The sequence below is a fragment of the Pelmatolapia mariae genome, linkage group LG5, assembly GCF_036321145.2.
Source record: "Pelmatolapia mariae isolate MD_Pm_ZW linkage group LG5, Pm_UMD_F_2, whole genome shotgun sequence".
NCBI lineage: Eukaryota > Metazoa > Chordata > Actinopteri > Cichliformes > Cichlidae > Pelmatolapia > Pelmatolapia mariae.
In genome coordinates, this window is record NC_086231.1 from 16,302,481 (window position 1) to 16,327,270 (window position 24,790).

General features: G+C 40.7%; 2 protein-coding genes across 3 annotated transcripts; both read right to left on the reverse strand.

Annotated features, from left to right (window-relative positions):
• Positions 1–4,255: 4,255 nt before the first annotated feature.
• Positions 4,256–6,883, reverse strand: cplane2 (ciliogenesis and planar polarity effector 2). The gene is made up of 5 exons (XM_063472968.1): positions 6,553–6,883; positions 5,326–5,478; positions 5,042–5,166; positions 4,797–4,936; positions 4,256–4,610 (listed from the first exon to the last, which is right to left on the reverse strand). Exons 1-5 carry the CDS (start codon positions 6,662–6,664, stop codon positions 4,403–4,405), a joined length of 738 nt encoding a protein of 245 aa, XP_063329038.1. The 5' UTR covers positions 6,665–6,883; the 3' UTR covers positions 4,256–4,402.
• A 3,762-nt stretch (positions 6,884–10,645) lies between these two features.
• Positions 10,646–23,599, reverse strand: epha2a (eph receptor A2 a). 2 transcript variants are annotated; one of them, XM_063473873.1, is made up of 17 exons: positions 23,447–23,599; positions 22,595–22,662; positions 20,483–21,119; positions 16,864–17,019; positions 16,429–16,761; positions 15,905–16,032; positions 15,596–15,773; positions 15,376–15,478; positions 15,049–15,101; positions 14,834–14,959; positions 14,550–14,735; positions 14,401–14,462; positions 13,781–13,990; positions 13,443–13,592; positions 12,996–13,189; positions 11,992–12,147; positions 10,646–11,465 (listed from the first exon to the last, which is right to left on the reverse strand). In XM_063473873.1, the coding sequence occupies exons 1-17, from the start codon at positions 23,520–23,522 to the stop codon at positions 11,357–11,359; spliced, it is 2,925 nt and encodes a 974-aa protein (XP_063329943.1). In that variant the 5' UTR covers positions 23,523–23,599; the 3' UTR covers positions 10,646–11,356. The 2 variants fall into 2 exon arrangements, with proteins under 2 accessions (XP_063329943.1, XP_063329942.1); XM_063473872.1 differs by having other exon boundaries at positions 14,401–14,735.
• Positions 23,600–24,790: the final 1,191 nt, after the last annotated feature.

Consider the following 24,790-nt stretch of genomic DNA (forward strand, 5'->3'; position numbering starts at 1 on the left):
GAAAATCTTCTTGCCACCTGGACTTCAGGAAGATAACTCAAGCTCGTCCGCACAATGTGATCCGAATAAAAGCAAAGAAGGGTAAGATGAGGTGGGGATCTCTTAACTTTGGCAAAAATATTTTATAGCTAACTGCATGTGGCCTTCTTAATAAATCCAGAGAAGAGACTGTGGTTGGGGAGGAATTGCAGAGTGAACGATTCCAGTCGAAGTACATTCATATTTGTAAGTTTAACCTTCTTCTTAAGCTATCATCATCACATTTAAATTTTAAAGCGGAATTTTTGTAAAGCTGTTTTTTTTGTCTTTCTCATTCTGCTCTGCAGTCCCATTGTATCAGGATTACTGTCTGCAGACAATGAAAGATGATCTCCACAGACTCAAAGATGGTTTGTTGTCTGAACTGATAACTCCCAAGTATCTGCAAAGCCTGCAGACACCAATGACTTGTGCCGAAAGCCCTCAGCGAAGCACTCGTCATGCAACTCCTCGATCTCAGCCTATTAGGGTGACTCCAAGTACACTCTGGCAAGACCTGGATGAGGTGAAGGCATCTGGTCTACTCAGCAGCTTGACAGCCAGAGAGATTCGCCTTCAAGAGGTGTGCAAAAATGTAAAAAAAAAAAAAAAAAAAAAAAATCTGTTTCATGTATTAGAGATGATGCATGCAATTTAACTAAACTGGAAGGTACATTATAATCACACTCATGAAGCGGAGCATAAGTGTTCATATTGCTCTTAGGATCTTTAATGAAGTTAAATATGCCTGCATCAAGTTTGTTCGATCGCAACATTTCAGTTTTTACCTGTATAGCGTATGTTTCACTGCAAATGTACAGTCCTGTAAAAAAGTAATTCCATTTGTGAAATCATGAATTGTGTTCACCACCCTTTTTGTGGAAATCTTAATTCAGTTTCACTAGCCACACCTTAGACTTTATTACTGCCAGACCTGATGAATCAAGAAATTACTTAAAAACTGATTTATAGTGAAATAAGATGAAAGATCTCAAAAAGCAGCATGTCAGGCCACAAACTTAAAAAAAAAAAAAAAAAAACGACATCTGGAATGGATTACAAAGCCACTTCTAAGGGCTTTGGGATTCCAGCAAATCACAGAGAGAGCCAATATCCATATATGGTAAAAACCTGGAGCAGTGGTGAACCTACCAGAAGTGGTCAGCCTACCAAAATTACTCCAAGAGCGCTTCAACTCCTCTAAGAGGCCACGAAAGAACCCATAACATCTAAACTGCAGGTTTCAATTGTCTCCTTAAAGGTCAATGTTCATGATTCAGCAATAAGAAAGAATGGGCAAAAATGACATCCATGAAAGAATTCCAAGGCAAAGAAAACCCTGCTGACCCCTCAGAAAACACAAAGGCTCATCTCACATTTGCCAAAAACATTTTGATGATCCTCAAGGCTTTTGGGAAAATATTCTCTGAAGAGGCAAAAGCTGAACTTTTTAATTCAGGCATCTTCTGGAATAATTCCAAAATCTTCATGAATTCTGAAGACTTCCAGAAAATCCTGAAGGAGAATGTCCAGCCATCAGTTCATGTCCTGAAGCTCAAGTGTACTTAGGTTAGAAAGAAAGAAGCATCAAATAAAGGTTTGAATTGGCGTAATCAAAGTCAGATTGAGATGCTTTGCAGTGACCTTAAACAGGCTGCTCAAACTGGAAAACCAGAGTGGGCTCAATTAATCCAAAGCAATGGTTAAGAACTATTACCAGGAAATTAAAATGAGGGGAACTGCAAAAAGAGGTCCTTTTCTAGGTATATTTTGAATTTTTAGGTAATTCCTTTCAGTTCATTTGAGTGCTTAAAAATATTGTGCTGACATCAGGATTTAATTGTATGGCAACAGGAGCTGCTCTTTCTGGTTTTTATGGAATTTGTTGACATGGTTGGTATTTTTACCTTCTTTGTAGATAAAGCTGTCTAAATTTTGTTTGACCGCCAATAACCCCTCACCTCCTCCTTTTCTTCCTCTAAAGACCATGTTCGAGCTCATCGGCTCAGAAGCATCTTACCTTAGGAGCCTCGGCGTGGCCGTAAATCACTTTTATAAGTCACAGGAACTGAAGCAGACTTTGTCTCAAACAGAACATCACATTTTGTTTTCCAAAATTCAACACGTGATGGTGGCCAGTGAAAAGTGAGAGCTCCACACGTAGCACCTTGTTGTATATATGGGCAGGTTGTACTGATGTTTTAACTTAGTTGGGCTCCTGGTGTCTTTTTAGGTTTCTTACGGATTTGGAAAGCCGACTGGGAGAGAACGTGTTGATCTCTCAGGTTGGCGACGTCGTCCTCCAGCACTGCAAACATTTCCAGACTCTCTATGTGCCGTATGTGACGAATATGATGTACCAAGAAGCCCTTATCAACGAAAAGCTGTAAGTGTACTCTGTATTTCAGAATACAAATACATTCTCAACACCTCGCAATGCAAACTCTGTTAAATGTTCCCTTTTCAAGGCAGCACAACAGAATTTTTCTGTATACCGTGAAGAAACTCGAGAGTGACCCGGTGTGTCAAAGAAAGACCCTCAAGTCCTTCCTCGTCCTTCCCTTCCAGAGAATTACTCGCATTAAGCTTCTGCTGGAGGTAAACTTCTGATGAGATTTGAACTGTTAAACAGATTTTTGCTCCATTAGCTAAGGTTTCTGTTTTCTTTCATTTCAGAGCATCCTGAAACTGACTGAGCCAGACTCTGACTCAGTTTCAAACCTTAAAAAAGCAATAGACGCCATTCATGAGGTAATGCTTTTCAGATCTGTACACTCATGCCAAGACAGGCGAGAGAAAAGGATTCACTTTCCATTTTCTGCTACTTTATACTTGATCTTGTTTTTTTAAAAAAAAAAAATTATGCTTGCCAATCTGAATGCAATTTTTACTTGCAACAGAATTTCTGCACTTCAGTATTGACAGCTTTTTTTATTTAAGTGAAAAATCTGCCTAATTCTTCTACAACTGCACTACTCTGACCCCAGATAGTGACAGAGTGTGACAAGGGGGTCCGAAAAATGAAACAGATTGAGGAGCTGGTCTGCCTCGAAATGCTGCTGGATTTTGGAAAAGTTAAGGTGATGACACAATGTTTTTTAATAAACTACATAGTGGTCTTCTTTAACCTGCAGCAGTAACAGAGTGCGTCTCCTTCATCCATCCAGTCAGTTCCTCTGGTCACAAGCAAGCGTTTCCTGGTGCACCACGGAGCCCTGAAACAGCTGACCAAGCAGAGCACTTATAACTTAAGAATGTCATTCGTCGGCGTCTACCTCCACCTCTTCAATGACCTTTTGATCGTCTCTATGAAAAAGTATTTGACAAGCAATCCTAGCAATCAAGCTATTTAGTCTCTGTACAGTCCAAGCTGCTGCAAGTCAACAAAAAATAGGATCTTTATGATCCACATTGGAAATGTGCTTCTAATCTTACTCTCTCCCCCCCCCCCCCCCCCCCCCAACCCTTTCAGAGATGAGCGCTTTAAAGTAATGGACCATGCTCAATTCCCAGAACACGTGAGCGTTCAGCCTGTGAAGACTGAAGTCCTGGGTCTGCCCTCATACTCCTTCCTGCTACATCTCTCTAAAACTCAAACAGGACATCCGACTGCAATGATAATTGCTACAGACACAAGGCAAGAGTGGATAAAATCTGTAAGTCCTTACATCCACTGTTTGAGTCCCCCTCACCATCTGATGGCCTTCTTTTAAATTACAGGTCGGAGAAAGAGGCATGGATGAAGGCGCTGTCATCGAGACACTGACCTTCTAGCAGCTTTAAGCTTTAAAGACGAAACTTGGCTCCATGTAACTGACAACTGAAACAATGTTAACTTTTTAAGGTTCATCAGTGGTTCAGTCTACACTTTGCACTGTTCTTGGTGAAGATGCACTCAGTGCGCTTTGTGTTTAAACGTCCACTAACCTCACGATGAGCTAGATCATCGTTTGTTGTTTCTGACTTCCTTTAAAATACCAATTAATTTTTAAGCAGTGTACGGTTTACTTTAATTAATAATAAAATGATTTCTAATTCACTTTCTGGAGTACAAGTGTGTAACATGACAATCGGACAAAATATTTAATATGCTTACCATGCCATACTGGCATTTTATATCCTCTCACCAAAAGATGTTTTGAGGTGATATTAATAATCCAAAACTTTCTTTTCAGATTTTTTTTTGTATTTTATTTTTATTAAGTATTACTGTTTTTTTCTTTTTTTTTCTTTTTTTTTCTTTTTTTTAGAATACATAATTTGGAGCCAAGTAATATAAGTAATGTAGTATCATCATCTCAACATGAGCCCCATTCAGAGGTGAGCACCCTCATCTCTGGTTCAGTCCAGGCTGTTTAAAACAACGTTCATTTTTAAAGCAGAGTCACGTCTCCTGCGAATGGTGGCTGGCTGAGCCAGCTGTAACACAGTCCTGATGCCATAGGTTTTCTGCAAGGCAGTTGAGGAGTGAGGCTACGTCGCCCAGCCCGTCTGTGACCTCCCCGCCTGTACGCAGCACCGGAATACCCCATGTCTCCTGGAAGTCCCTTATATCTCTCTCTGCCACATCACAGTGCATGAAAAGGTCGAATCTGAAGGAAACATTAAGGATATGTTTATGTAATGAGTGCGTTTGTGCCACAGACTCGTCTTAGTTTTTTATGGCACTTCAAAGTTGTGCCTCCTGGTCTTGTAGAACCACAGATGATCCCATAGAAAAGTGGATGATTACTTCTGATTGGCGTTTCCAACTATTTGTAAGGAAGATAAAAGGATACTTGGTGCCAACTACCATTTTCACAACACGCCTGACAGATGGCTCGGACCATTTGGCGAGCTGATTTGGCAGATCATCGAATGATGTCCTGTCTGTGAAGGAGAATAGTAAGAGGACCGCATCCACTTGCTCCTTGCAGGACTGGAAGAGAGATAGAAAGGAGATCAGACAAAACACAGAAATCAGATTTTTTTTTTTCCCACATCTAGAATAATTGTTTTAGTCTTTGCTTTATCTCATTCATACTGGAAGCAAATGGTCAAATCTGCGTAAGGCGTTCTCTCCACAGTCCCACAGCTGAAAACGGAAGAAAAGCACTCTGCTGCTTTCTTTTAGCTTCGCTGGCCAATACACCACTGTTGTCTCAATGCCTTAAGCAACAAAAGATGACAAGAATGAATATTAGTGACATTGTCAACCTCTTAACTTTTTTAAACTTTGTAAACTACTTTTAAAAACAGGCTCACACTTAATTCTACATAATCTAGTTAAAAATCTGTGTTTTTACACCAGCAGTGTGAATGGCTTACCTGTGGTTTCATGGTGCATGCTGGGAATATTCATGCCTGCCAGACGTGCAGCAATAGCAGTTTTCCCAACTCCGCTCTTACCAGAGATGAAGATCTTATAATGAACTGTGTCCACAGCTACATGTGGAGGCATCACTGGAGACTCCAAAAGGCCTGAAAAACACATTTTAAAAGGAATTGCACACCTGAGTCAGGATAATAGAATAGGATATAGGTTAATAGAATTTGTCTTTAAAAGCACCCCATTAACATCCAGTGAGTGACCGTGGAGGAAAGTCCAGCACTTTTGGTCATCTCTGGACATCAAGAAGAACTTTCAAACCAAACCAGAGGGTGGAGCATGTCCCCGACTACTTGTGCTACTTGTGGCCAGATTTTGGCATTTCTATCACAAGTGACCCCAGGAAGAATAGCAATGCTGCAGCTAATGGGGATCTTAGTAAACTAAACTAAAGATGCCACTATGGCATCATTCTCTCCCCTGTTTATCTCCTTGCGTGTCATAAATCCATGATTTAAAATGCTGCCATGTCTTCTTAGCACACCCCAAGTGTTTCTTGTAATCTGCAAACATCATAATCCACAGAGACTCAGTCTGTCTATCACAACTGCAAACAAGAAGGGGCCCAGAGACTTTCCCTGATGTGATCCCAGTCCCACCTTAAGGCTTGTCTCTGTCCTCATAGGTACCCATACTGTCCATGGTTCATATTTCACTCTGTCACACTGGTGCCTACTTAGCAATGTATGCCTAAAACCGCCAATTTGCCGCAGCTGATTGTTCACCGAGAAATAGTGCAGCTAAAAATATCGTCCCCAATATGTTTTAATCCAATATTTTACAGCCTCGTGGGTTGCTTTAATCTATTTATAAATTATTCTGGGTTTTTATCCTCCACAAACAACAACAAATAGTGAGTTTGTACTTCATAAAAACCCTTATAATGTTGAGGTTTGAAATAAATGCACATTTATTCGCTAGCTACTTTTTATGGCTGATTTCCAGTGAGAAACAGATGCTGCCTACAAAGGTTTTTGCATCTGTCTGATGAGTGGCTGCACTTCAAGTAGTCTCAGTCGCAATAAATCAGCTGCAAGAAGAATTTGTGGTATTTCTGAATACTTTTACTTTTTTTTTCTTTACATATGAGAGCGTAAGGTCCTCTGGGGGAGAAAAAAAGACAAAACTGTCGTAATTTGGAAACATATCTATTTAACTGACATTACCAAAGTTCCTGCGTCTCTTCTTGTGGAGGATTTTGATGAAATACTCTTTACTGTCTTTATATCGATGCCAGTCTGCGACTACGACTGATCCTGGAGGAGGAACCTTTGCCATGTCGGTTACAAAGCTACAGCATCACACACAGCTCGGGTTTGTCGCTTAAAAAGGCCAAAAGTCGGTTCCCGTCTGGGTCAGAGGGTATTTTTTAAACGCTGTCTTGTTACAGACTTGAACTGCAGTAATAAAACATTTAAAGCATCCACATCAATCACAAAAACCCATAAATATAAATTATAACAACCGCTGTCTGCAAAATGTAAAAACTTCCGTAAACTAAAGCGTCCCTTGACAACCTATGTCGTCACTTCCCTCAAATTGTAGTGTTGCCTTCAGGTTTACTCGTAAATACTCTTTACTACTTCTTTTATTTGCTTTATTCCGTTGTAGATGAAATAATTCAACCTAGTTTTTCGTTGGATATTTTACAGTTAATGTTTTTTAATATGATGAAGTTACTTACTCTTATTTGCATTTATTTCAACAACTATATGTTTCGGTATATTTCCTTCCAATTTGAAAATAAATGTTACATTCTAAAAAAAAACTTTCCCCCAGTCCTTCCCCCGGACACTTGAGGTCGCTAAACTCCATCGAACTCTATTTGTAAGTCACTTAATGTTGAGGTTACAGCAGGTAAAATACAACGGAGCAATGAAGACAGTTCAAATAAAACGAGGCTTGATGTGTTTTAATTGAAATGCACAGAAATTATACACTAACACACTCTGTGAGCCCTGACAGTCAGGAGCCCACTGCTCGCCATGGATGTGCTCACAGATATGGGATCCACATCAGATGGCAGTTTGCACTGGTGGGAAAAAGTATTTGTGACTGTGCCATCTTCACCCAGCTGCACGGCAAAAACAGAGGTTATGAGAACAGAACAAAGCAGAAAGTTAAACCATCAAAGAAACCATCAAGCCATCAAATTCAAAGAAAACACCATAGAGACAGCAAAAGATATAAACCCAAATTTCAGGTCCTGAATCAAAAGTGTATTGTTTCACAAAAAAGAAGACAAATACAGTTCTAAAATTTAACACACAATCAAACAACTAAAGCCAGTGTATTGCTTTAATTTCATTTAAATAAATGAATAATATAACTTGTCAATGATTCCGTAACTCAGGCCATCAGTTAATATGTAGTTACTGTCACAGATTACATCTGATTTTACACCAGCCTGACTGCAGGGCTCACCTTCTCTGCATGCACCTCTATTAGGTTGTTGGAGGATGTAATGATGACATCCTCTGGAGAAAATTCACTCACATCAAGAGTGAACTGAAAAATGTCTCCAGTGATCTGCACCTTTCCCGTAGGCTGTAAATGATCTGAAATAGTCATTTATATAATAGAGATTTTAAAATAAAATCCACAACATTTTGATACATATTGATTTAATTTTTTCTTTAGCTAATATGTTCCCTGCAGTGCTATAAATATATATATATTTAAAGTAGATCTGTGTCTGTTTTTGTCCAGCTGACCTGTAAATTTGTATTCTCTGGTGCTGTGCTGATTTAGCAATCCTGAATCCTCAGAGAAATTGCTCCGACTTTTCTCCATAGTAAATTCTCCTTTGTCTGTCTTAAAACCTTTATCATCATGCACTGAGTCTTTTATAGGCTACTGGGAAATTGTGTGTACCACCGGGTGTGGCTGTGGCTGTGGTTTGGTCCCTTAATGATCCAGCTGGACTGGAACATGACACCGATTGTAGATATTTAATGTGTCAGAACTGTTGTTGAACTGTTGTCAAGGGGGTCTGACATTTTTAGCCGCACCCATGACTGGGGTCCATGTGAGTCTTTGTGTCTATGTGTGAGAAAGGGGTGCGGAGATGTTTCTGTGTGAAGCAATATACTATAATTATAATAATTATCATTGTGAGAGCTGCCAGTCTTAACTTTAAGCCACAAAGGTCACGTTATCTTTCATAATTTATAATTTAACTGTGCTCATTTTAAGGATGTGTAAGGGGGATTTGTCACAAAAGACCCAGTGTCAATGAGTTTCCAGTTAAACTGAGCAGAGGGGTGATTAATCACAGCTGTGGTATGAAGGAGCACACTCATGAGTAGGTGTGACATTTTGCCCCACCTTGCCAAAGTAACGAAGCCTTATCAATTCCATCTGCATGACAAACACGGCAAAACAAGCTCTGTGAGGCTCTACCGGCGATTGAAAAGCAAAACACACTGATAAAAGCTGGTTTGATCATCAACTAATTTATGGGTTCATATCATGTTGGGTCCATGTTGGGTCTTTAGATAGGCCTAAGAAATACCCTGGTCTGAATATGTGTGCCTGTGCACTGCTCTTCTCTGAAATAATTAAGAACTAGGACAACTCAACCTGTCCCCAACACTATTTAATAAGACATTGTAATTTGTAAGCCACTATCTTTTACTTTTCTTGATTTTTTTAGTATGATTTCCATAATATAGTGAAGAAATTATGGTGTTGGATCATTATAGCACTGTAAAAACTGAATAAGTCCGTCACACCATGCCCTCAGTTTTTGTGTAGCACACTTGTGTGACATGTTATTAGAGTGTAGTCTAGAAACAGAGCAACTATTAGCTGCGATGCATAATGATAATGCTTTTGCCTTTTGAAAAGGAGACTGAAGGTTTGATTCACACTCTCTGTTGTTGCAGAGCTAATGGAATAAGACAAATATGGACAAGTATGAAGTATCTTCTTTTGGCTGCTCCCTTTAAGGGTCACCACAGCAGCTCGCCTGCCTGCATGTCACACTATGTCAGAGCCACCATCCGACTTCAAACCCTACATCGTAGCAGGCCTTAAATATGAAGTGTGTTTAATGTAAGCACATCTGTAGCAGTGAATACATCTTAGATTGAACAGACAGCAGATTAGGATAGATTTTGATTGAGCTTTAGGTTTCCAGAAACAGATGATCACAACAAGTGGAGATTAGGATAGTATGGAAAGATCATTGCAATGGAGACAATGCTCAAGTTCAAAGAAAATTTCTGCATACTTTGCATAGAGAGGCACTATTATACAGCCGACATGGTGGTGCAATGGTTAGTGCCGCCCCACACAGCAAGAAGGTTCTGGGTTTGAATCTTTTGGCCAACTGGGACCTCTTTTTGTGGAGTTTGCATGTTCTTCTTGTGCCTGCTTCCTCCCTAGAGTGTGTGATTCTAGATTGGCTGTGAGTGTGACTGTCTGTCTGCTAGCCTTGTGATAGATTGGCGACCTGTTCTGGGTGTACCCCACCTCTCACCCCATGACAGATGGCTTCCAGGTTGGTGAAGTGGACAAACAGTAGAAGACGGATGGATATTATATGAGATTCTAAATTAAACTTCCAAAACAGCCAGGCAATCGTTCTGGGATTATACACCACCATAGAGACCTTCATAACACTTTAACAGCTTCTGTTCTCAGTTAAATATTTATCTATATATTTTTCAAAATATAAGATAATCAAACAGATGACAACAAAATACAATAAGGAAGCATACAGTAATTATTTTGCCATTTCCTTTTATTCTTTTCCCCTGTTGCCCTTGTGAAGGTCGGGTCAGAAGAGATAAGTAATGTCCTGTTTATTGGTGTTTTAAATTAAAGATGTTTTTAAAACATGGCCTTTTACTTTTAGGTGTTATGTATTAATGTCATTTAATATTTTCTTGTAACTACAAAGTATATCTGAGGCTGATGGAGATATTTTTTATAACTTAATGATAGCAATAGTTGAAAGTTCAGCTGAAGATCAAAGTCTACCAAGACTATGTGCATGGTCATCCATCCGGAAGTTATTGAAACCGTCTGTCTGACCCACAAATGTCAACCTGCTTGTGTTGCTATAAAAAAATTTTTTTTAAAAAAAAGCAGGTGATTCATTGCCAAGGGACCACAGTCGTTTGAATCAGCTTTCACGCCAATCCATCCAGCTTGGTGTTGAGCTATTTTAGCGGACTGTCAAGCTTGCCATCACTACAGCCATGAGTCTAAAAACACATGTTCACTGCTGCCCAGTACAAGAAAGCGATACAGTCACAAGGCAACTCTGATTTTATTTAAACACGAAATACACCACCTGTGCACAAGATCAGAGTTATCTGTCATGTAACAATTGACATAAATACAAAATAAATAATAAATAAAAAATGAACATTTGTATTAAGACGTAATGTAAACAAAACAAACAAAGAGATGCGTGGTGTGACACAGAGACTAACTAAAAAAAACAAACCATAAGAATGTGATTCTTTGCCCTGAGAGGAATAACAATTCCTAATTTAAAAGAAAGTCTCACTAATCACAAGAAGTAAACAAAACAAATTTAAGGATTCAGAATCACCGGCAGGATGCTGAGTGCTTCGAAGAAGTCGCTCTTTATCATTGAAGAGCCTTAGATATTTGAGTCTTTCAGGAAATGCAGGGCCGAGCATACTTACATTATCCCACATTTGGCCCTCATTTATATCGTTTTATTTACTGCATTGCATAACTTGCTTATATTCGACATTATAAACAATTTTATATAAAGATAAATTACTTTTCTTTTATTAAGTACATAAATTTTCTCAGTTTGAGTCCTTTCTGAGGGTCCCTTTCAGTCATACCACACTGCACCACAGGAAGAAAAAAAAAAAAAAGACCCTGTAGTGTAGCTCAGTTTCAGCCCCTCCACTTCAGTCCTTGTCTTCCGTGAGTGAAATGGCATGGTCGGTCAGTGCACTTTGATTTGAAGGAATGCTTAGATCACACGGCGAACACGCTGAGGGAGCTCGTCTCGTCTTTCAGGCCCAGGATGCTGTATGCTATCCGCTTCATGTGACCGGGCAGCCTCACTCCGATGTTCCTGATGTCTCTGAAAATGACACATAAGTATCTCATGAACATAGGATGGATACGACAGAAAAAACAGCAGAGCGGTGGTGTATGTGGACACATTGTCAGGGTGTTTTAACTCCTTTAAAGGCAAAGACAGTTCATATAGGTGGCTTAAGGGTAATATAAAAGTTGTACCTACACAAAAAATATGTACAAATGAACCAAACCACTATCGTTTATTATTTCAAATGGGTTTAAAATGTTTTGTTTAAAGCGATGTCGTCATTAAATGGTTACTTGGGTTTATCTGACAGGGCTATGGGGCATATTTGAGAAAAAAAATGCCTGTGAGCCACTCATGCTGAAGTAACAGCAGCAGAGAATGAGTGGAATGAAATGAGTGGCAGAGGCGGAGCAGAGTGCTCATGCATTCGCACGCTGGTTAACAAATGTTCAGGCTGACAGTCGGATACTTTCTCTGTGTCACTGAAAAAATGTGCAACGGTGCCGGATAAGTTAGTAGAGCATGACGGAGGCTGCACCTGTGCCATGTGTGCACTTACTCATGTCTCAAAGCGAGCACCTGCTCCATGGTCGTTATCCCAGCGCGAGCGAAGCTTTCCTTGTACTGGCTCATTTTGATGGATTCCAGCCACTCGGGCACCGATCTGAACATGGTGCCGTCGCCGCCGCTGGTGCTGGGCAGCCGGATGGAGACGCTGTGAGGAACAAAATGTAGTTGGATTACTCATAAACAGCGTGTTTATGTAAGCTGAGTACATGTGATGATGTTTGAACAGGAGACAACATGCTTTACTGTTTTAAAGTCCACTTACAAGCTGTGAGTTGTGTAACTTTACAATCCACTACAGTCTCTTTATTTTCTCTAAATATGGCCTGTGATGCTTTCTATATTAAACATAGGCCACAGTTTCAAATAGCGTCCAACCAATCCCTCTGTGCTGAAAGTTCAGGCTCAGTTTCACAGAGTATTTTCCATTGACCTTTGTACCAATTTTACTGATAGCAAATATCCTTAATGTGGTCAGCTCAGGCACACTGCTTTGGCTGTGAGCTGTTGTTTAAGCACTATTTATGGGGGGCAGCCAATCAGAAGAAATCAGAAGAAAAGCTGGCTTGTTTAGGACAATAGGTGAACTGAGGATCTGCACTAAGGCTCGGTATAACATAATTAAGGATTATTTTGCACTGTGAGCAATTAAAAGCTACTAAAAACTATGAAGTTGGAAGTTAGCATAATCACTTTCTTTTAACACTTTCCCCAAATGGTTTGAATTTTTGGAGATGTAAAAACAAGATCAGTAGTTTTATGAAGAACTACTTATCAAAAGAAAATAAATGGATAACAACCAGCAGAGACTCGGTGTTTCTTGCCAAGAAATAATTCCACCCATGCATACACACACAAACGCACCTATCTGTATTTGTACAGATAAAATAAACAAGATGTAAAGCAACGTGTTACACTTCCTCCTGTTTTTGTTTAAAGATTAAAAAAAAAAAAGATAGATGGCACATTCCTCCCTGTTATTTATTGTGTTCATACCGTGGGTCAAAGTCTGCGATGGTCTTTAAGGATTCTGGGCTTTTGAGAAGTTTGTCCAGAAAGTTGACGATGTCTAAGAAGCGAGGTCGCTTTAAGCGTTCGTGCAGCCAACACTGGAGCATGAGCTGGTAGATAGCGGATGGGCAATCCATTGGAGCAGGAAGCCTGAAGTTCTCGTTGATAGCCTTCATGACCTGGGAAGGAGTGAAGGCAGTGCTTAGATTAATCATAGACCACTGCCTGCCATTGCTACAATAAACTGCTGTGCTCATATGTTGACATTAACAGTAGATTTGAAGAGGACGGTTGGAGACTACACTGGATGTCTGGCAACTTTCTATTACCGCATAGCTCACACAGACTCTCACCGCTGATATACATTAAAGTTTGACCCTCACAGGCCAAAACAATCCCTCATCTCCACGAAAAGTGACAAATGAAACATACCTCGTGGTTGCTCATGTCCCAGTAGGGCCGTTCTCCAAATGCCATGACTTCCCACATGACAATACCAAAGCTCCACACGTCGCTGGCCGAGGTGAACTTCCTGTATGCGATGGCCTCTGGAGCAGTCCAGCGGATGGGGATTTTACCTCCCTGACAGAAAAAAACATTAACAAATCATATTTAATGGGTGAAAAGAGTGGAAACAGGAGATGCTGACAGACTGGATACTTAATAGTGGAAATACAGTTAACAATAAGGCATTTCTTACTGGACAAAAAATATCCAGTTTAGCTCTCTTTTGCTACGTTTGCATTGTGAAATGTAGCTGTTAGACTTACTCTGGTTGTGTAGGTGCCCTCAGCATCATCTTCCAGCACACGTGACAATCCAAAGTCAGACACCTTACACTCCAGGTTGCCGTTGACCAGAACGTTTCTTGCTGCCAGGTCACGGTGGACATAGTTCATGTCAGAGAGGTACTTCATGCCAGCGGCTATTCCACGCAGCATTCCCACAAGTTGGTACGGGGGAATCTCTCCATCACGGCCCTAAAATAAACAAAAAATAATTGTGATATTATTGTTTTTTCTTTGTCATTCTTGTTTTTACTGAGGAAATGTAGAGGAATGAAACAAAATGTGGAAAGAGCCGGATGATATAACATAAGAGCATAGATAAAAAAAATGTTGTAGTTTCATTTGTCTGTTTTTCTTTGTACTGTGTATACTGTTTGTACATAAAAGTGAGTCAGGCTCAAGCCAAATTAATTATATAATTATAATATATATAGACATATATTCATTTAATCCAATATAACAAAGTTCAATTAATTTCAAGTTACACACAGAAAGGGTGCCAGAAATGTTTATCTTAACCCTTAAGTACATTTTCTGAGAATAGAAAGATTAGAAAGTGATGATTAATTAATGAAGCTACTTTTCCACTAGCATGCACCTACCTTCAGATATGTGTCGAGAGCTCCGTTCTCCATGTATTCAGTCACTATCATGGCATGTTTAACTGAGAATATAAACACAAATATGTTTAATGGAGGAAATGAGTACAAGAAGTTAACATATATGTCGGCTTTTGAGAACATTGACTCACATTTGGTGATAACTCCCTCCAGGTGGATGATATTTGGGTGTGAGAATTGACCCATGATGGTGGCCTCACTCAAGAAGTCCTGCCTCTGTTTCTCCGAGTAGCCTGGCTTGAGGGTCTTGATTGCTACAGGCACCTCGCCTCTCCCGGGAATCTTCATTACACCCCGAAACACTTCCCCAAACTCTCCTGATTGACAGTCAAACAGCAGGTGGAAATGTTAGAAAGTCCAATCTGAGATTTCATGAAACTGAAGGAATGAAGGAGATTTGAAAACACCTACTCACCTACACCGATGACTTTTTGTTTGCCGATCACACTGGGGTCAATTTCGGTGACAAACTTGTGGATGGCAATATTAGGGTCCTCATAGGTATGTGGATCAATGTACGTCTTGAGAGGTTTATGTTGATCTGGTGAGAAGATCATAATCAAAAAATAAGCCTACAGTTTCAATAGTCAACCTACTTTCTGACTCTTACTGCAGCCTTGTTTTGCTAACCTGTTGAAAAGTAGGGATCCTCGGGTCCTCCTCGCCTACGAGCGTTCAGTCTCCTGAGAGGAAAACAAGATTAATCACCAGAGGACTAGGCAGAATACAGAGTGGCTTTTTTAACAATTGCAGGTCAGCTTGAGCTGACAAAGACAAAGGGTGTATTCAATAGCAGCACCAGCTATTACTCATAACCTCTCCCTGAGCTGTCACGCCAGAGTATCCTTCATTTACTTGAACTTGTGGCACATAATCACACAGTTTGCATGGCTGTAGATAATATTTATCTGAATGACACACACATTGACCGTGCATATGAAGTGTACAGTTACCAACCGTTTGCGCAGCAGCAGGCCAGCCACCACAACAAGCAGAATAACCGCTACTCCGAATACAGCTACCATCACCATGGTGGGCTTGTTCCCAAACTGAGGCTCAGCTGTATAAATGACAGAAATACAGACCTGTATCAACTCAAGTAATTAAAATATCCGAATGTATAGAGAGACGTTTGAGAAACTGTTTTGGCTACTGCAGATTTTAAGGCTGCTGGTACCTAATGGAAAAGTATTAAAATCGTGGTCGGCACTGTAGCTGCCAGGGTTGCCTTCGGGGCCCAGAGCATGGACCCTGAATGTGTAAGTAGTGGCTGGGATGAGACCATCAATCTGCACAAAGCTTTTGTCCAAAATTAGGACTTTGTAGGTGGTCACATCACCCTCGGTACTGTCGTCCTACAAATAAAAAAAATAAAAAAAAGAAAGGAAAAGGAAAATGGATTAGAATTTGAAATGAAAAAACAGCCTCGATTTTGAAAAAGGGAGGGGAAAAAAAAAACAAAAGAGCCCAAAGCTCTCCATCATACTTTTCTGCGGTACATAAGCTCATAGCGATGATTGATGTGGGCTGGAGGTCGGCGAGTAGGAGTCCAGGACAGAGACAGACTGGTGGGGCTGCGATCATCCAGATGGATCTCCGTCACCTTGGGGGGATCTAACGGTTGGCGAGACAGAAAGCAAAATAATGGTTAGTGACTAATCATAGTCTTTGGAAAGGACATGTGGAGATGAAAGCCTCTGGGATTCAGTGGGTCAGACTGAAGTCCTCTCTCTGGATTGAGTCTGTCTTTTGCAAAACCCTTTAATTTATAGCTCTGATATTACATGAAAATAGCTCCAAAGTTTGTCACTCTTTTAACCCTACTCTTCGGTTTAGGAACCTGGATACCCCTGCTCTCAGAAGATGTATGAAAGATGACTTTATGGGAATAGGTCATTAATATTACAGAATATGTCACATTGCAGTGTTTACCATACAACAGTGGTTGCCACACATACAGCCCCAAAACAATAATCATATAAAGCCAATGTTCGAAAAAGAAAAGCTCACCTGTGTAGTCCAGAGCAGTGGTGATGGTTGCAGTGGGCCTCTCGGCACTGAACTGCGACACACCACTTTGAGCCTCTACAGTGAACGTGTAGTTGAGATGAGAGTCCAGGTCACTAACAACAACCGTGGGGTCCTGCAGGTCCGTAGGTCCTGGCTCAAAGCGGATCTTCTCGCCGCAGGGGATGCAAGAGGCCTCGTCACAGAGTTTGCACACCACACTGTACATAAGGTCACTGCGACCCCCAGTCACCAGTGGTGGGCTCCAGAACAGCTGCAACTTGCCCTCCCCTGGCAGAGTCATGGAGGTAAGGTCACGAGGGGCACTAGGTGGAGCTAAGGAAATAAATAAATGACGCATAACAGTCAGAAAAATACTTGAAAATGCTTTCCATGTGATAAAAGTAATTTTTTTAAAAATCTGAGTCGGGGTCTTACCGGAGCAGGCAGATGTAGGAGGGTCTGAAGGAGCCCGGAAGAAACCTTCTTCACACAGACATTCACTGGCTCCGGAAGCAGAGGGCTTGGTGTTATCGGGACAAACCTGACAGAAGTCATTCGATACAGATGGCTTGAAGTACCCTGGTTTGCATGCTGTGTGTGAGAGAGAGGGGGAGAAGGTGTGTGTTGGTTTAAACATGACATATGAATCAGACAAACACAGGAAGGAATGACTGATCAAAATGCAAACAATAAGGCTCTTTCTGTGTTACCAGCCATTTCCACCCGACAGGAAGCATTTGTTGTGAGTAACCCATAATAACAGAGTCTTTGTACCCAGAGGAATGAATAGGGATTTCCCTGACGATCTGCCTTCACTCGCCTGTTTTGCCTTGAGGCCTAATCTCAGGTCGCACTGCCAGTGTCAACCGGATGACAGCATTAAATCCATCAGGTGATCTGATCTTCCCTTCCCCTGTGAACCCCTGGCTCATATTCTCTGGCAGTTCATATTTACAGTCTTGCCAAAGGAAATGGCACATTGGACACTGCTGCAATGCTGTAGCGGGCATTTCGCCACATAGATAAACAGCCTTCCAGGGCATGAGAGGTTAACGAACATGCAGACAGGACAAAAATCAGAGCGCGGGGTTAGAACTGCAACTCCGTCTGAGGCTGATGTTTCCTCCCTTTCTTCCTTCCTTCCGCTAACCCCCGACATCAGTCACAAATTACAGCGAGCCATTCTGAATCAGGAAAGAGGAAGAGCTGGACAGGAATAGGATTTTTTGCTCTTTCATGGATACAGATGCACATATTTTCTAACTGAGGTAAGCCCTCAGAGCACTGTTAGAAAAATAGAATTTATCCTATGAAAGAGCTCCTGTCTCTGGTTTGATTCTGCAGTCTCCCTGTGGTGCAGTCTTTCATCTGGCTCCTGTGCTGGTGGTCAAAGAAAAAAAACAAATTGAGTGAACCCTGGATTGAAGATGCCAAAGCAGAAGGACCTTTGCACCCCAACTACTGCTGCATTGGAGGCGAAGGTGCAGGCTGAGATTGAGTAGGAGGGATAGAGATGAATGGATAGAAGATGGGGGATGGGGTAAAGGTCTGGAGCACCAACAGAAGTTCTCTCTGGGGAGTCACTTGGCGGCAGTGGGGGTGTAGCTGAGGGTTTTTCTTTTTTCCCCTCCGCATAAGAAAAGGAGGCCAGCCCATTTTATCTTGAGCTGGAGCAGCAGGACCTTTGTCACGTACCAAAGAAACCCCAGCCCCATTCATCTATTGTCTCTGAAATTGGACAGAGTGGTGCTATAAATATGTTGTATTCCTCATTATATAGCTCACAAATAGCAGCATGTGTGCCGTGCAAGAATACAAACATCATTAATGCAAACTTTCAGATTCTCATGTCAGTACTTCAGCATTTTAGTTTTGGCTTAAAAACGTGTTTTGCTCATGTTTAAAAAGGCTAGTTAAAGAAAAAATAAAACTTTTGCCCAACTTTTATCTTCACTTGTTGATGGAAAAATGTGCTTCCAATTGTTCCAGGTTCTCTTTGACTGCCATGCATGTGAAAAGGACTTATGTTCCGCACTGATGCATCTGTTAATTGAATCCGTTTTTCACTCTTTGTGCCGGCCCATTGTTCTAATGAGTGGGAACATGGATTAGGGAGCTCGTTGCGTGTGTTAACAACCGGATGAAAGAGCAAAAAGAGGAGCATGTCATTGGCTAACAGCTGTCCTGTTGCTCTACTAATCCTTTTGACCAAATTACACTCCACACCTAACTAAGCGGCCACGAAGCTAACATCCCTCACACACCAACTGTCGGCGCACTCCCCACCCTCTGACTCAAAACACGGGCAACCTGCTTATTTGTGTCAGTCAGCATTCCTCCTCATCTCACTTTACTTCCTTTTCCCATAGCAGTTGGACTCTTCGAGGCTACTTTGAGGCCTCTTAGGATATCATTTTCTCTAGTTATCGCAAAAAAATGGAATAAGGCTTTGGTTTTTTGTTTGTTTGTTTTTTTCATATTAGAAGAAGCTACAGCATTGTTTATTTATACAAAGAAACTTAAACAATTATTGCAGTGATAAAGATTTCCTGCCTTCTTGTGCCAACGTTTCAGGTGCTTGGCTCAGGCTGCAACATTCCTGCAACTCCCTAACCCATAAATAGGATTCATGCTTTGAAGAGCTCCCAGTCAGTTATTTGTTCCATTAATATAATGTGAAAAATGGTGGAAAATGTTTCACAGCTATTAAATGTCTTTGTTTGTATGACCAGAAGTTAAAAATCCAAAGATTTTTCACTCAAAAAATTATTTTTTGATGGATGGCTATCTTAATGACCGTTTAATTCTGTCACCTGGTATGACTAATATGTGCTCTTCTTGGAAAAGACTCAAAATGAAACCAATCTCTGCCAGGCAAGGTGGCTCAGACCATCGGGAGTCATAAACCGCAGCTTGACTCAGGCTAACCTATAACAGGCGTGTCAACCTCTTCCCTGTAATCTGTGGTTCCTGTCTCCTTAGCAACTTGCTCAAAACAAATGCCTGCGAGGAGAAGACATACCACTCAGGTAGTCATTCTGACACATTCACATTCACCCGGCCCTTCCTGTAGTCAGTCACTTCTGTAGGTGACGCCAGGATAAAAGAATTCCTTTCAGAAATCCCCACAGCCTATCGTGCCCTTCCTCCTTCCTTTTCTCTCTGCAGCCTCTCTCCTCCCACGTTTCCTCCAGACAGTCCAGTGCACCACACCCCAGAATGCCAACGCACAGGCCAACTTCTGCATGACCAGCATGAGCACAAACACTATGAACCCCACAGCTGTGTGTTTTTGTACTGACTTTACGCACACGCTGTCTTCCTCCAAGTCGGTACATACCACAAACTTTTTGCACACTTTACCTGGCCTTGGTTAAGTCGGCAACACCTCCTTAGGTTTAAAATTATGTGGGGTTTTTTTAACAATTAAATGATTAAAAGCTATGTATATCCACTGAAAGGAAATATAATTGTGATGAAAGCTATTTTTTGTTTTTTGAATTGGAAATAAATTATTTTTTGCTAACAAAAATCTGTTTTGTTTTACGTTTCCACTCTTAATTGCACTTAAAAGCTTCCAGTGTAGTAACACAATCAAAGTCACTGGCTTCTTTTATTGTACATTATCACCTAAAGTCACTGAGCTATCCATAAACTAATGTCTCATCCAAGCCTCATTCCTGAGACCTGAGTGGAAGGCAGGGGAAATAATGTGCCATTAGCAAATAAAGACAATAAAGATGAGGCATAAGTGGGAAAGTGACCAAATGTGATATGGAGAAATGTTTGATTGCCTTAAAAGCTTAACAAAACAGGTTTGGATATCCGTTTCTTCCCATGCCCAGCCCTGCCTGCTGTACCTTGCCTACAGTATGATATGGAGCCTTTTTTTGCACAAGACTTTGAAGCAAACAAAGACACAATTCACATTCTCGTGCACTCATTATTTCCACCATGACAAGTAAGTGGTTGAAGGCGTTTCATTTGCTGCAACTCACAGAAAAACACAAACACGTCTCACACAAGAGTGTTGCATATTTCTGGCAGTGCTTACCTTGGCAGGAGTCTCCTGTGGCTTCGTAGCCTGCGAGACATTGGCATTGAACCACGGGAACCACCCATTTACCCTCAGCTGTGCAGTAGATGCGCGGGGTGGCCTGGCTGATGGCATTCTCTACGCAGGCTCCCTCAACCTCCCTGAGAGCATCTGCCACCGTCTCCGGGAAAACTGCCAAGCTCTGCACGGTGGATGGGCATGTCTTGTAGTAGACTCGGACAGAGAGCAGCGCCACACAAGCGCCCACATCCTGAAAACCCAGGTAGAAGCCTTTCTTTGACAGCGGCCCCACAGTCTTTGTCTCTGTGTTCACCCTTAGCACCCGGCCCTGAGTGACCTCGTCGGGAGCAATGGTGGCCACTTTGCGGAACTGTCCTTTACGGAAGTTCGTTCCCACATCGGCATCAGCCTCTGAGATGAATAGATTGAAGGTTTCTTTGCAGGCAACAGATGCACCACCAAAAGTGTTGCAGTCTCGCACGACAAAACTGAGCTCCACAGAGACACGGCTTGTGCCCGGGCGCCGCTGAATAAACGTCGTGCGCAGCCAGTTATCCTGTTCTGTAGTCTCTATGCTACAAACACTGTAAGTGTAGAAAAGTGTGCCATTCACCACCGTCTGGACAATTTCCCACTGCAGAACAGAAGAAGATAAAGAGACAGCAAAAGGGATCAGTGTAAGGGGTAAAGTCGCACACAGTGATGAAAGGAGAAAAGGCATCTTTTCAGGAAATAAGTAGAAGCTTTGTTCTTTCCAAAAAAAACCCCACTTTCATTGATGAGACACCTCTTCTTTCATGCTTACTAAGAAGCTTGTAAAAGTGCAGAAGTGAGCTGGAGCTTTTTTTTCCACGCTTAAGGATTATTGGCCTGGACATGTGCTGTGCTCACGACGTGTGTGGTTTTCCACTAACGCACAAGCCTGCATGTGTGTGAGACATAAATCCAGCAAACACTACTGTAGAACACCAACTAACATTTACAGCAGCTAAATGAGCTTTATGAGCAGAGTCCTGCTTAAGGCATGGCAGCAAAATTGGCAGCTATTAAGAGTTTTTTAAGAGAGAGAAGCAGAAGGATTAAAAGCCTAGATTAACCATTAAAATTCAACACCTCATATGTTAGCAGTTGGGAATGGGTTTCAGGAACTAAATCAATTCTCCCACTTAGACAACTTTGGGAGCAGTTGGGGGGAAAAAAGAGGTGGCAAATGTTTGGAGAAAGGTAATTTGTGCCAGTACATTAGAAGAACACTTTAGAAGTGCTTTAGGTACCTTCACTGAATCCTTAAATTTTCAGTCAAACTTTTAGGCATTTAGTTCTTATTACTGAGGACGTCTGGCTGGTTAAAAAACAAACTGTTGAAGACAAGAATCCATCCCTGGTACAAATTAAAAATAAACTTTTTAAGCGTGAGAAAGTTTCACGGCAACCGTCAGCTTTAATAGACAACGGGAAATCCTATCCAACACAGCGACAATCTTCAGATCTTTGAGAAGAAACGTAGCCCACACAGTGGAACCGGCCATGTCCTGTTGCTTTTTTTAGACAAAAAGCCACTGAACTATAGATAGGCAGGAAGGATGGTTCTGCACATATGGACCACACTTTTTGTGTTTTCTTTTAGTCATCTCTTCATATTGTACACATTATCTTGTTTCTGTCATCTCTAAATTCAGAAAGGAATCATGAGAGGGAGGGAAAAAATCATCCTAAAATTTGGTTTTATGGTTTGGGCTTGGAGTGAAAAACAATCTGCTGTTATTGTGTAAAACTGTCTTTGGTACAGTAAATTTAAATGTAGGTTGAGCCTTGACATTTTAACTGCATTCATAAGTTCTTTATGAAAGGGTAGCGTTAACACAAGACTAAGCTGAGATGTGCCAAACCTCATCTAGCTGCCACTCATTCCATCTCTCCCAGAGAGCTTTTTTAGAGGACTGAATGAGCAGAGAGAGTGAGAGAAGGAGAGGCCTTCTGTTATTGTTACGAAGCGAGATTCAAATTCTTGAAGAGAAACTTGTGTACTTGTCGTTCTGCAAAGCGAAAGGCAGCTTAGATCCATGAACCTGCAGTCTTTAAAATGCCTGCTGAGGTATAAATACTCACTCCATTCTCATATGGCGATGTCAACCATCCCAACTCTGATCCCGAAGCTCTCATATCCAGCAATACTTCTGCAGGAAGAAACAAGAATAAATTGTTACAACAGGGACATAATCAACTGATATTAAGATAGACAATTAAAAAAGCGCAGCTAACTAATTTTACCAACTTAATTCCCAGCTGGAAAAGACAACTGTGTGTCTTTATATTAGTTATTGGCTTTGTGCTTTTATTTTTGCATATACAGTGACATTGTCTGCATTGATCTCTGGGGGCCAGCAGCTTTATGGGGGGCACATGCCATGCTTTCTGACGTTTTAATCCAGCATATCGGCTTGATTCAAGACTTCATTGACCGTGTCCTCCAGGTTCAGGATTCAGGGCTAATAACGCCTGTGAAAGGCGTGGGCAGTTAAATTGCCATGACGAGAGAAATACATGTATCTGCAGCACAAGTGAATTAAAAAGTCCAACAGGTGCCCCTTAGCCCCGAGGTTTAGCAGTATCAGTAATAAGATTTTTTTTTAAATTAAAATAAAATAAAATAAGACTTAGGCCTATAACAGAAAAGTAATAACAGATTTGAAAAATCTATATATTTGTTTCCAGAACCGTATAGCGAACCGACATCAAAAAAACATCGCTCTTGATTTTAAACAGCTGGCTGACAAAGAAAATTACAATGAAACAATTTTATTTATTTATTTTTAATGAAGAATAAAACCTTGATAAGGACAAAAATGAAAGACAAAACTCAAAGAGTTCAAATTCCACCCGAATGATTCACGGGATGCGGTAAAGCCGAGCTAAACTTTAATCTCTTATAAAAGTAGTTTAAAAGAAAAAGTAACTTACGTTCTTTCGACTGGAGGCTGAGAAATACTCGGTTAATAAATAAAAACAAGAATAAGTTGAGTCCACGCAGCTCCATGGCTCCATAAAACTTTTAAAAGTCCTGTTCGTGTATCCTACAGTCTCTCTCTCTCGCTCGCTCTCTCCTCCGTCCACCCTTCGGCCTACACTTCTCAGAATTCCTCACTCCACCGGCTGAGCACGAGCTCTCCAGCCCTCGAGCCCATTGAGAAACAGGTGGCGTCATCGCCCCGCCCCCCTTGTCTTTTGGAATGTGGAAGTCTTCCATATTTGGCGTTTGGGGCTAGGCGTCTGAAGCACCTGTTTCATTGAGAACGAGAGATTCTTCTTCAACTATTACTCCTTCTTTAAATATTGGTTTAATCAGTTTAATGTTTATAGCTTATATCTCTCAGTTTCTGTCAGCGTTAAAGCCGGGTAAATGCACACTTATTATTAATTATTGTTGATCATATATGTGTTAAGTATAAACATAAATATTAATATGCAAACACACATACTAACAATACCAATTATCCTACAACTCAGCGTCTATTCCTATTGTTACACTTTTGCACCGATAATCCTGGCAGCCTCTTGATGTTTGTGCTTCAATAGCCTACCTAATGCCTATTATTTATTTATTGACTGTACATTGGATTTTATATGGTTTGTTTTTCATAATGAATAAGTTGTTCAAATTAAAAATGATACTGAAGTAAAATACTGTGCAAAACAGTAGTGCAAATGGCATTTTAGTATGTTTCACCAATGTCAACAAATGGGTCTACACAAATTTAAGACATATTAAATTTACATCTGATCTTTAAATCCCATCTCAAACATATTGTGTTGGAGTTATATCTATAAAAGTGTCTTTTAAAGTACTTACTACAGGGAGAACTAATGCATGTTATCTCTTCCTAATTATACTATAGTTGCCATGCTTTAAGCAAATTTTAACAAAGAATACATATAAAATTAGCTTTAATTTGTTTGGGGGTTTGTTTGGGGGTTTTTTTTGGGGGGAGGGGGGTTCAAAATTTGCATTAAACTGTTTTTATTTCTTTCCATCTGTTGCTAATGTAGCTTTAGAGTTTTGCACATGATATAGGAATTCAGTTAAAGATTAAGCATCAACCTATGTAGATAAACAGCTAATTATTTTTCTCTCTTTTCTTTCTTGCTATGTTTGATGTTCAATCTTGTCTAAAAAAAAAGATACTAATAATATATAGCCAATGTTTTATTATGTTCTGGAATTTTTTGACATTGATTGCAAATGTTTCCATTAAATGTCAATAATATACTACAAATGTTTTTGGCCTTTTTAAAAGTGAGTTTAAG

Coding starts and splice junctions, on each gene's coding strand:
- epha2a (XM_063473872.1), bottom strand. CDS start 23,522: ATGGAGCTGCGTGGACTCAACTTATTCTTGTTTTTATTTATTAACCGA. Junction 14,960..15,048: donor GGATCCCTACTTTTCAACAG/GTTAGCAAAACA, acceptor TCTTCTCACCAG/ATCAACATAAACCTCTCAAG. Junction 13,593..13,780: donor AGGGCACCTACACAACCAGA/GTAAGTCTAACA, acceptor TTTTTCTGTCAG/GGAGGTAAAATCCCCATCCG.
- cplane2 (XM_063472968.1), bottom strand. CDS start 6,664: ATGGCAAAGGTTCCTCCTCCAGGATCAGTCGTAGTCGCAGACTGGCAT. Junction 5,479..6,552: donor GAAGAGACGCAGGAACTTTG/GTAATGTCAGTT, acceptor TGTGTTTTTCAG/GCCTTTTGGAGTCTCCAGTG. Junction 5,167..5,325: donor CATGCACCATGAAACCACAG/GTAAGCCATTCA, acceptor TTGTTGCTTAAG/GCATTGAGACAACAGTGGTG.